At 52.6% G+C, this 12,281-nt stretch overlaps 1 protein-coding gene across 10 annotated transcripts in view; it reads right to left on the bottom strand.

The window, feature by feature from the left end:
- MYO18A (myosin XVIIIA) overlaps positions 1-12,281 on the bottom strand; it is a 137,536-nt gene that overhangs the window by 15,202 nt on the left and 110,053 nt on the right. For all 10 annotated transcript variants that reach the window (XM_074263752.1, XM_074263751.1, XM_074263750.1 and 7 more), the window contains 7 exons: positions 10,402-10,512; positions 9,708-9,812; positions 8,646-8,792; positions 7,277-7,390; positions 4,020-4,136; positions 3,253-3,336; positions 2,829-2,966 (listed from right to left, as the gene is read on the bottom strand). In XM_074263752.1, the coding sequence (XP_074119853.1) occupies positions 2,829-2,966; positions 3,253-3,336; positions 4,020-4,136; positions 7,277-7,390; positions 8,646-8,792; positions 9,708-9,812; positions 10,402-10,512 (816 nt within the window). The remainder of the gene's footprint in view (positions 1-2,828; positions 2,967-3,252; positions 3,337-4,019; positions 4,137-7,276; positions 7,391-8,645; positions 8,793-9,707; positions 9,813-10,401; positions 10,513-12,281) is intronic.

Consider the following 12,281-nt stretch of genomic DNA (forward strand, 5'->3'; position numbering starts at 1 on the left):
TACAGTCCAATGGGGGGCCCAGTATGAAGTAGCCACAGACATACAAGGAATACACAGAGAGAGGAATAAGCAGCTGGGGGCCTTGGGAGACGCCTCTCACAGAAGGTGGGATCTGAGATGATCTTTGAGCAAAGCCAGGGAATCCAAGAGAGGAAGAAAGATGGGACACAGTGCGTGCAAAGGCCTGGAGACGGGAAATGAGCTAAACAGAGGGAGGAGGCATGGGGATGGGTGGGGATGGGTCCTGGGAGCCCAGTCCTAGCTTTAACTAGCTGGGTCACCTCTCCCAAACCTCATTTTTCTCCTCTGTAAAATGGGAAAAACTGGATGAGATGGTCTCAGAGGTCCCTCCCCTACTAATATTCTAAGTTTCAAGTCAATGCATGGTTTTTCTAGATAGAAATAGGACCAAAGGATGGAGCAAGGGCAGGAAAATGAAGCCTGATGGGGCAGGAGATAGCCTGACCACTTACTGCCTGCCTGTATGATCGTGGCTAAGTCAACAAATCTATCTGGAAAATAAGGGGGTGGAACAAAATGACTTCAGAGGTGCCCTCCAGCCCCAGAGCTAGGTTCCTGAGGCCCCCATCCCCACCAGACTCTCAACTAAGGCCCAGCGATTACCAATGAGGGGCAGCAGCCCTGGCTTTCCACAGGAGAGTCGGATCCCGCTTGGCCATAACGCCCTTGATGTCCCCGCACCAACTCTGGAGGTCATCTCCCCATAACCCTTGCATCAGGGAAGGCCAGACTGAGACTAGGAGGCCGGGCTGGGCAATAGCAGCAGTGCTTGGGTCTGGGTCCTCAGGGAGGCCTCATGGTGGGGGAGATGGTCTGAAATTGGGGGGGAGCAACAGCCAGCCCTCCCCTCACAGAGAGCCCCTCCCCAGCCCTTGTGCTGAAGAGCAAGGAGGCTGGAGCAAAAAGGATGGAGTGTGATCTGTAGTGAACAATCTGGGGTGAAGAGGGATGGGGGGAAAGAGGAGAGAGGGGAAAAGAGGAAGAAAAAGAGAGGGAGGGAAGGGGAAAAAAGAGAGAGGGAGAAAGAAGGAAAGAAGGAAAAAGGTGAGGGGAGAAAAGAGATAGGGAAAGGGAAAAGAAAAAAGAGAGGAAGGGAAGGAGAGAAGGGGAAGGAGAAAGGTAATGGAGAAATAAAGAGGGGAGAAGGGAAAGGAGGAAGAAAGGGAGGGGAGGAGAGAAGGGGCAGAAAAGAGGGGTAAGGGAGAAAGAAAGAGGGGAGAAGAGAAAGAAGGAAGAAAGAGAGAGGGGGGGACAAAGGAGAGAGGGGAAAGAAAAGGAAAGAAGGGGAGGGGGCGAATGGAGCAAAGGGAAAGAAAAGAAAAGAAGGGAAAGAGAAGAAAAGAAGGAAAAGAGAGAGGGAGGAGGAGAAGGAAAGAGAAGAGAAGGGTTAGAAAGAGAGGGAATGGGGACAAAGGAGAGAGGAGGAAAGGGAGAGAGAGTGAGAGGGGAAAGAGTAAGAAGGGAGAAAGGAAAGGGAAGAAAGGGAGAGGGGAGAAATGTAGGGGAAAGTGAAGAGGAAGGAAAAGGGGAAAGAGGGAAGGATAAGGAGAGGGAAAGAGGTAAACAATGGAGAGAGAAAGGAGAAGAAAGGAAAAGAGGGTAAGGAAGGAGAAAAGAGGGGAGAAATAAAAGGTAGAGAGGGGAAACAAAAGGAGAAGAAAGGAGCACAGGTGAGGGAATGAGAGAAGAGGGGGAAAGCAGAGAAATGGGGAAATGGGAGGGGAGGAGGAGAGAGGGAAGAATTAGTAAAAGGCAGACAAGGGGAAAAGATGGGAAGAATAGAGAGAGGAGGGGAAACAATGAGAGGGGGAGGAGGGAGAGAAGGGAAGAAGAGGAGATGAGTGAGGAGAAATTAAATGAGATGAGAGGAGAGAGCAAGAATGGGGGAGGAGAGGGGGCGAGAGGCAAGGGGAGCGGAGGGGAGCGGGGAGCCAGCCCGGCACGAGGCTGTGGTCCGCTGCATATTTATGGCTCTGCTGAGGAGTGGGGTGGGAGGAAGGAGGGGAGATGGATGGGGGAGCGGCGAGGGGGCAGCCGGGAAAATAGGAAGTCGAAAAGCGGAGCTGCTAAGGTCCCTAGGCATTAGGCTGGCGCTGAAGCAGAATATCAAGCAGGTGGGGGTACGGCTGCTCCACTGACTGGGGGGCTCAGGGATGGGGGGGGCGCAGCGGGGGAAAGGCTAGGAGCCAAACTCCCCCCCCACAAGGGAAGGCAGCACAACAGCTGGGCCACGGTCAGTGACCTCCCTGCACCCCTAGGATGGGGCTGACTCCCAACAAGATGAGGGCTCAGAAAGATAGTCTGAGGACCTGGCTCCTCTAACTCAAGATCCTTGGTCCAAGCTTGGGGAGGGAAGAGGGGCAGCCACTGATGCTTTTTCTTTATCCAATGGAGAAAACAGGGGGTCCTGCCAAGGGAGAGGGGGATCCCAGAGAAAGGAATGGAAGCCTCGCCCCTGAGCTCCCCTCTGAGGGGGCCCCTCGTGTACTGGCTTTGGAATCAGATGTTCAAACCCTGCCACTCTCACTACCCATGGGATCTTAGACAAGATATCCCCCCCCCCATTGAGACCTCAGTTTCCTCATCTGTAACATGGGACAGTGAGGCTGCCCCGGATCCGAGTCCCTCTCAGTTCAAGATCTCTGGTCTTAGGATCTCAGTTCAAATCCCGGCTCTGCCGCTCCTCCCTGGGCCTCGGTTTCAGGAGGACTGGATTAGCCTTTGGGGGAGGCTCTCCCAGCTTGAGATCTGGGAGCCCGGGCTGGGGGCTCAGTCCTGAGAGGGGGGCCCCAGGAGACAGCACGCACCTCCAAACGCTTGACTTGGGTCTTCTCAAACTCCAGGCGAGTCTCCAGCTCCCGGATCTTGGCTTCCTGTCGGCTCACCAGCGACTTGTCCACCATGGATTGCTCCAGAAACTCCACTTGGCTCTGGAGAGCCTGCATCTGAGAGGAAGAGGAGGAGAGGGAGGAATCAGCAGGGGCCTTTCTTGGCCCATGAGACAAGGACTGGAGAAAGGCCCTGGAGGAAGGGCGGCAAGGATGTGGGGGCCGGGCTAGAACTCCCCTCCCTCTCTTGGACGTTCCAGGTCCTGGTCCACATCTCTCTCTCCACAGAATACAAGGGAAGCTCAGCACCCAAAGAAAGTCAGGAAAGCGCCAGCCGTAGCCTTCCCAGGGGGATGGGGGCTGCTCCCCGACACCAGGGCCCAGCAAGCCCAAGGCCCGCTACCTTCTCCTGGAGCTCCTGCTTCTCCTTATTGGCCTCTTCCAGCTGAATCTGGAGGTCGTTCATTTGGGCCAGGTCCCGGGAAGCCTGGGGAAAAGGACGGAGAATGAGCTTCCAGAGCAGGAGACGTGGTCCTGCTTGTTCTGTCTCCCCTGATGCACAGTAGGAACTCGATAAATGCTTGGGGAGTTGTTTTATAGAAAAAGGAGTTCAATTCGAAGGCCTGGGAGAGGCCCATCCCACCACACCCCCTCCCATCTTGCCAGCAGAAGTGCTTTGGATATCTATCAGTTAATTAACAAGCATTTATTAAGCACCTACTGAGAACAGGCACTATTCTAATAGAAGAAACAAGAAGGGCACACAGAAATGAATGCAAGAAGGAAAAGGAAAATTAATAGTTAAACACGAGGCAGCATGAGCGGGTTGGGGGGTTTGGGCCTAAGCTTAGTCTTGGAGGAAGAAAGGGGGTCTCTGGCATTGCAGATGAGGGCTGGGGAGCAGAGGAAAAAGCCAGCTGGGCACAACGCAAAGGGCCCCTCTGCACTAGCTTACCCAAGAGCATGGGAGGCCTGGGGAGCCAATGTCTAGAGAGGATGCAGAGGGAGGCTGGAGCCAGTCCTGAGGGGCTTTAAAAGCCTAACAGTGGAGTCTATGGCTCGTCTACAGACAATAGGGATCCACTACTGTTTCCAGGTGGGGAGCAATGCCAGGCTCTATGGGTGCTGAAGGAGAAGGCGGGGAGGGAGCAGACAGGTCAGGGCCAGCACCTGGGCTACAGCAGCCTTGTGCTTCTTCATGAGCTCATTCAAGTCCTCCTGGTCCTCCTCCAGCCGGCTCTGGATCTCATTCTTCTCTCGCTGAAGGCGGCTCACCTGCTCCTCTAGCTGGGGAAAGATACAAACAGGGCTGTGAGGCCCGGCGTCCTGGGGTGCCCTGGCTGAGCTGCCCTGGGACAATCACTTAGGACAGACTGCTGCTGCTCTGCACAAGTGAGCCTAATGCAAAGGGCCCCTCTGAGCTACTTTACACAATGCAAGGAGACTGCACAGATGTGCACAATGCAAGGAGACTGCACAGATGTGCACAATGCAAAGGGCCCCTCTGAACTACCTTATACAATGCAAAGGGACTGTACGCATGTGCACAATGCAAAGGGCCCCTCTGAGCTAGCTTACACAATGCAAGGGGACTCTCTGCAGGAGTGTGCACAATGCAAAAGGCCCCCTGCAGTAGCTTACACAATACAAGGGGACTCTACACAGATGTGCACAATGCAAAGGGCCCCTCTGAACTACCTCACACAATGCAAGGGGACTCTGAACAAATGTGCACAATGCAAGGAGACCCTCTGCACGAGTGTGCACAATGCAAAGGGCCCCTCTGAGCTACCTTACACAATGCAAGGGGAGTGCACAGATGTGCACAATGCAAGGGGACTCTCTGCTCCAGTGTGCCCAGTGGCCCCAACTTCAGTAATGCTTCTGACATTTAGCACCTGTGGAACCTACAAGAGGGAGTGCTTTTATTCCACTCCCTCTTCCCCAGGAGACAGAACTCCTTGAGGGCCTGATAATTTTTGCCTTTCTTTGCATCCCTAACACTTTGCATGGTGCCTTTGTTATATTTGTTAGCTCTGGAAGGATTTCCTCCTGGGGCCTCAGTTTCTTCCTCTGTTAAATGGGAGGGTTTTAGCCTGGTGGTCTCTGAGGGGCCATGAAGCACTAAATAAATCAAGGATCCTATCCTTACTTTTTAAAATGGGCGGTTTAGACTACTAGAGCTCCAGTTTCCTATACATCCCAGCAGTGGGGAACCATGTCAACAACACATGCTCCAACCCTACCCGTGTGACCCTGGACCTCAGTTTCCTCATTAGGAAAAGAGGAAGGTGAGCTAGGTACAACCAAGGTTCCTCCTGGAGGGAGATTGTAAGGGGCTGAAACTCGAGCCAATCCACTGAGGTGGGACAATTGGGCACTTAAGGCTAATTACTGGTTGGACAATATAAGAATATGCTTGGAAAATGGCCCTTCCCACTATCCTGTGCTGCCCAATCATTTGGTGTCCACAGAGAATTGTGGGAGGGACTAAGAGGTGCAGGGAGACTAGCCAGGGTCACTTCTGAGAGAGACTGACGAGGTGAGGTCGCAGAGATCCTACCTGTCCACTCTCTTCACTTCTACCGCTAAAGATCTAGAATAAAGCCTTTTGCTTATCCTGACTCCGGCTGATTCTGAGGTACCCAGGGACTAACAGGGTCACCACAGGAGATGTGTGAAAGGGCGCCCCTAACTGGGGACAGCAACATCCTCAGGCCAGCGGCCTGTGCCCCCAGTGTATGATGACGCCCAGGGCCACCTTCCTGGGGTGACATCTCAGGGGAAGTCCCCAGAAAGATCCCTTGGGAGAAGCCTTAGCAGTGACCCAAAGGAAAGATGGATGCCCTTGCCCCGATGAAGCCCATGGTCAAGTCTAAGCTGTGGCACTGGGGTCCCCAGAGAGGCCTCCGGAGATCGAGCAGTGCTCCCGGGAAGAACGGCTGTGCTCCCTAGTGCCCCAGGCCCTACTGTACCCCCCTCCCCCATGCTGGGTGGGAGAGGGTGGAGGGGAGGAGACAGCCAACAGTGGCTCTAGCAAATGAATGAATCTATTAGCCCGTAATTCCAAACCCAAACGACTGCGTTGGCTCCTTCTCTGCCCCATCCATCTTGTTACCGGGCTGTGGGGAACTGGGGAAAGCCTCCGCCAAGAAATTTATTAACTCGGATTTAAATAAAATGGTAATTCTGTAACAGCCTTTTTTAACGCAATTAGGGAGTTTGAATCACTCACCTGCAAACTGCTGAGAGCCCAAATGCCACAGGGATAAATCAAACCCGGAAGATCGACACCCTTCCAGAGCCCCGTGGGGGGAGGGGCGGCGGGGGAGTGCTCTCTGTGTCCCCCCTCCTGACCTCCTCCCAGCCCCGCCCGGCCCCTCTTCCCTGTCCCCCAGCCCTAAGCAGGTGCCTGTGGTTCAAATCACCGTAATGAATTCTCTGTCGATAGGCCGAGAGGGAGGCGAGGAATTAAAAAGAAGCCATTAAATAAGGTCTCTAATTACCGTTGCTTTCCATCACAGGCCGGGCCTGGGCCGCCTCCTTCCCTCTCGCCAGCACTTCCTGAATCTCTGGGTGCCTGTTTACATCAGCCGCCACATTAGCTGCCTTTATTTACGATGCTGTGGCTGCGGCCATCCCCACTCCCCACAGCTGATGGAGGCCGGGGCTCCCCAGGTCCTGCCTTCTCTCCCCAGCCTGCCCCACCCCCACCCCCATGGGGGCAGAGCTCCCCACCGGAAGGGGAGGAGGTTGGGGCTGGGGAGCCAATGGCTCCAACAGCCCGGACCCAAGGCAGCAGGAAGGGAGCTGGCTCCTCAGCTGCAGAGGCCGGCGGCTCAGACCTAGGACATAAGCGGATCTGGACTCCAGTCCAACTCTCTAAAGGTCTGACCTCTTTCTGTCTGAGCAAGGCCCCAGGTCTCTTCCAGCTGGAAATCCACTGGATCCTTTCAGAGGGAGGAGGTCAAGATGAAGGAAGATCCTTAGGCTTGAATTTTTTTTTTTTTTTTTTGCTGAGGCAATTGGAGTTAAGTGACCCGCCCAGGTCACACAGCTAGGAAGTGTTAAGTGTCTGAGGTGGGATTTGAACTCAGGTCCTGCTGACTTCAGGGCGGGTGCTCTATCCACTGCGCCACAGCACTGCCCCCGTGCTGCCCCCACACTGCCTCCTATCTCTGCTATTTACCAGCTGTGTGGAATCGGTCACAATCCTTCCCCAGGCATCAGTTTTCTTAACTGCAAAGTGAAGGGGAGTTTTCCACCTTCTAGATTTACAACTCACTGCCGGCACAACCTTGGACAGAGCCCTTTGCCTCCAGTGAGGAGAGTTTCCCAAGAGCCATCAGTCTGGACGGGGGCGACACCGCCCCGGCTGCTCCCGCTGCCAGCGAGGGCCACATTAACTCCCGTCCCCAAGTTCTTACCCCGGTCTTGGCTTTGGAGATGTCGTCAATCTGGAGATGAAGGTCTTCAATCTCCACCTCCATCGCCTTTCTCGCCTTCACGGCGGCTGCACAGGTGAATTCTGACTCTTCCAGCTAGACAAAGAGCGCGCCCGCCCAGAAGAGACGGTCAGAGACCCGGGCCCAGGCCGAAGGGCAGCGGGGAGTGCGGTGGATAGAGAGGCTGGGCCCGAGTCGGGGAGAACTGAATTCGAATCCAGTCCAGAGTTCCAATTCCACCTCCCAGCCATGTTGCTACTTATGTATCATCTACCACCTACTGATTTGCTTATCTCTCTCTTCCTAGCCTTGTGAATATCATCTATGTATCTGTGGAGGGATGTAGGTCTTTATGTATCTCCTTCCCAGCCCTCTGCCGGATACATCCTCTCTGTAAAGATACTTACGAGCTCCCTTTTACCTGTCTACCTCAGCTTCCTCATCTGCAAAATGGAGCCCCTAATAGCCCCTCTCGCTCAGGATTGTTGTGAGGCTCAAATAAGATGATAATTATAAAGCAATTAGGCCAGTGTCTGGCATGTAGTAAGGGCTGTATACCTGTTAGCTATTATTATAATTATGAATGACTGTGTAGACGCCTCCTAAAAGGAGAGGGAACATACAGGGTATTGCCCTTTTTCTTTGTCTTGTCTTTACATCCCTAGCACGGTGCCCAGTACATAGTAGGCACTTAATAAATGCTTGTTAAATGAACACATGCCAGATAGATTTGGCTTTTTTTTTTTTTTTTTTTTTTTTAATGATAGGTTTGGAAACCTAGCAAGGAGGATTATGGGATTGTAGCTTTAAAGCTGGCAGGTTATGGAGGGGACCCTTTCCCTAGCCTAGCTGCACAAAGTAGGCTCCCAGTCCTGAAATTCTGCAATTCTCACTCTATGATATTACAGATCAAGCGGGACACATTGTGTACAGGTTGGGGGTGCTGCTCAAGCTGCCTCTGAGGAGGAAGCCCTGCTCTGCAGAGCTGTTGGGGAATGGCAGGAGGGAGGTGCAGCAGCTGGGAGAACTCTGTCTCTCGGTCCCCACGGATCAAGCTCAAGAACAAGAGAGAAGAGCTAATCACAATTTGATCGAACACATTTGTAAGCAAGTACAAACTCCTACACACAGGCCACTGTGCTAGCAATGGGTTAGCAGCAGTGGGGCGGGCAGGATGCTGACCGGCAGGACCCCGGGGCCCTGGGTTTGAATCCTGACTCTCAATGACTCACCACTTGTGTGACTTTCCTGGGCCTCCCTTTTTTCCTCAGCTGGGATTAAACTAGATGTCTCCTAAGGTCCCTCCAGCTCTGGGTGCTGGGGCTAACATGAGACCATCTCTCAGGAGTACCTGATTCTTGAGCTGGGCAATTTCCCTCTTGCTGGGTGCGCTGTTCTTCAGGTGGTCCAGCATGATCTGGGCATCCGCCAGCAGGGCCTTGGTCCGCTTCAGGTCCTTCCGCAAGCGCTTCTCAGACTCCAAGTCTCGCTGACTCACCTGCGTGAACGCGGGCTGTGAAACCTGGCTGGCTGCCTCCCCGCCATTCCCAAATTGTATCCCCCTATTTCAGGAGGGCCGCAATCTTGGTCACATCCCTCTCCTCACCAGCTGCCTTCTCTCCCGGGACCCCACATTCTCCTGACTGGTGCCCCCCTAGCCCGGATACTTAGGCCCAGCATGACTCACTTCATTCTCTGAATTTCTCCCCTCACTGCAGCTGGCGCCCTTCCCTTTCCTTCCCAGCTCCCCTTTATGTGTAGCCTTTTTACATGAGAGGGTAAGGGCCTTGAGGAGGGGCCACATCCTCAGGGTAAACTTAGCACATAGTAAGAGCTTGATGAATGCTTAATCAATCAATCAATGGATCGATCATTTTTCTCTCTGTATTTATGCATTATATGTTTTCCCATTTATCCATCTGTCCATTGCTTTCTCTTGACTATTTATTCAACCATTTCGTCTAACATTCTCTGTATATTTACCTATCCAACTATCTTATCCAGCTATTTGTGTATCTATTTATCTTTCTCTATCTATACTTACCTACCATTTCTCTTCCTATTTATTTATGTATATTTATTTTCCTATCACCTCCCTTTGTATTTATTGCTCTGTCTCTCCCACTTTCTCCATATATCTATTCATCCATCCACCCATCCATCTGCCTCTTATCTGTTTATCTGTCTATCCATCCATCCATCCATCCATCCATCCATCCATCCATCCATCTATCCTGCCATTCTTGGGACCACTTGTGGCTGAGGGGCCCAGCTCCCTCCCTGACCTCTGTGACCCATCATGGCTCCCACCACTTGCAGGATGTGGGGCAAGGAGGTGAGAGCCTGGCCAGCCCTGAGTGCCGCCACCATGGCCTCCCAGCCAAACCCAGCCCTGACCCCAGCTCTCTCTCACCTGGTCACTGAGGGCAGTGAGCTTGCTCTCCAGATCCCTCTTCTCCCGTAGAACCTTCTGCTTGTCTTCATATTCCTCCTCCAGCTGAGCTTCCATTTGCTTCAACTAAAGCCCCAGGGAAGAAAGAAATGCCCATCAGCCCTTCCAAGGCTGAGACACACTCCCGCCATCAGCCCGAGTTCCTTTTCCACAAGGAGAATAAACAGTGTGCCCAGGCTCGGTGCCCAGGATGCCTCTGAGATGGAGCACAACCCCTCCAGGCCTCAGTTTTCCCACTTATAATAGGGGGCTTGAGCTAAGTGATCTCAGAGGTCCCTTTCAGCTCCAGGGCCATTGTGGCATACCAGGAGGTGGGGGCATCAGACCACCCACACAATGAATAACAATCAGAAAGGAGGGGCCAAGATCAATCCCACCTCTTCCTTCTCAGATGGCCCTAGAGAACAGGAAGGGAAGTAGGGGCTCAGGGCAGCTAAGGCAGAGGCAGCCCTGAAATACAAGGCAGTTCTTGATTGACCTTCTACAAGGTTTGCTAAGGACTCCATGAACCTACACTGGGGAAGGGGAGGCCAGGAAGTAGTTGGGTGACCACTCCCCCTTTAGGTGGGGAGGACTGGGTGTGGGGGCGGGGAGCACCAGGGGCAGGCTGCAGGTGCCAAGTCTTGGTGGCAGGTGCACCATTAGACATCCTTACCTTCTTCTGGCACGACTGGCGGACCTCTTCAACCTCCTCATCTCGGCCCTCGATCTCCTTCGAGTGTGTCTGTCTGGCCCGCTCCATCTCCATCTCCAGTCGAAGCTTGGCCTGAAGGCAGACAAGAGGAATTCTTCAGAGCAGCTCATCCCCAGCACCCCAATGCAGTCAGTCAAGCAAAAAGCACTTATTGAACACCTACTGTATGTCAGGCAGTGTGTCAGGTCTTGAGAATACAATGACAAACACGCAACTATCCTTGCCCTCAAAGAGCTGATGTTCTAGTATATTCTTTTTTCAAAATGGATTTTCATGAATATACTTTGTCTTTCATCTCCTAGATTTCCTGTTATTGGCCCCTCCTTCCAAGTCACAGCATTGTTTTTATATTTTATTCTATTCCAACCCACAGAGACACAGTAGCTGGATGCCCCCCCCCCTGCTCTAACTGGTGCACACACTGGCACCAGCTCTGGCTCTCACAGCCTTGAAGAGCTGCCTGAGGCACCAAGACCCTCAGCCCGAGCGTGCTAGAGCTGGGACTTAGGTGCAGGCCTTCGGACTATGTCCCGCTGCCCATCACACACTCATGTATAAGTAGATAGGAAATCTGTACAAATAAATAATGGAGGGTTTGGGGCTTGTGTGTTTTTTTGAAGGAGGAGGCGACATGAGAAAGGTCTCATGGAGGAAGAGTCCCTTGAGCCAAGCTTTGAAAGAGATCAGAGTTTCTAAGATGAGGAGGGAAAGATGGAGGGCATGAGGGGCAGAGTCTGTACAAAGGCAGGGAGATGGGAGATCGTCTTATGGGGAAGGTTCAGGAAAACAGCAGGGAGCATTCCAGACTTGTTCCAGAGGTAACTTCTCAGCGCCTCCGCCCAGCTCAGCTACCTCCCTTTTAATGTCTCTCTCTCTTTCTCACACGGACTAAGTTGGCCGGCCTTTCTGGAGAAGACAAAGGTCCTTGCCAGGGGTAGCCAGGCACTACAGAGAAGCCCTGGGGGGCTGACACTAGAAGCTCAGTTATGAGGAGATGAGGGGCAAGTAGGGGCGCTATAATGGATAGAGCGCCAGCCCTGGGGTCAGGACTTGAATTCAAATCCAGTCTCAGACACTCAATACTAAGTGTGATGCTAGGCAAGTCACTCAATTCCAACTGCCTTACCAAAAAAAAAGATTGTATGCGTATATATGCGTATGTGTGTATATATGTACATGCACGTATATATAAATATATATATATATATATATGTAAACATACATACACACGTTTGCATATATATGTATGTAGACAGACAGACGGATAAGACCACAGTCCCCTCTCGGGGTCATGGCTCCTGTTCAGAAGGGGCTGCCCGTGGCTCTCCCTGTGGGGGGAGGCTGCTGTTTATCCCTTGGGCTTCACATTTCCCTGATACCCAGGTCACTTGGTGAATAGTGTACTGGGCCTGCAATCTGAGTTCGAATCCACTTCAGACATTTCCTAGCTGTATGACTCTAGAAAGTCATTTAATCTCAGTTTCCTCAACTGTGATATGAGAATAAAAATAGCAACTACTTCCCAGGGTTGTTGGAGGAAGGAAGTGTATGAGCTATCTGTAATGCAGTCAGCACCTGCCCGGCACAGAGGAGCTGCCTAATAAATGTAAATATTTTTAGTCCCTTTCAAACCACGGCCTAGGAGACAGACACATGGAATTGTTCCCTTGCCTTCCCAGGCAGCCCTAAACACTGCTGTGGTTTGTCCTTTGCTCTGGAAGAGCACATACAAGTGAGTGGATTTAAGCGAGGGTCACAGCCTCACTTGCTCCTCCACAGCCATCTGGGTCTGGTGGCCAGGTGCAGGTCAGGATGACGGCCCTCGCCCTAAATGTACCCGT

Source organism: Sminthopsis crassicaudata, chromosome 4, assembly GCF_048593235.1.
Source record: "Sminthopsis crassicaudata isolate SCR6 chromosome 4, ASM4859323v1, whole genome shotgun sequence".
Classification (NCBI taxonomy): domain Eukaryota; kingdom Metazoa; phylum Chordata; class Mammalia; order Dasyuromorphia; family Dasyuridae; genus Sminthopsis; species Sminthopsis crassicaudata.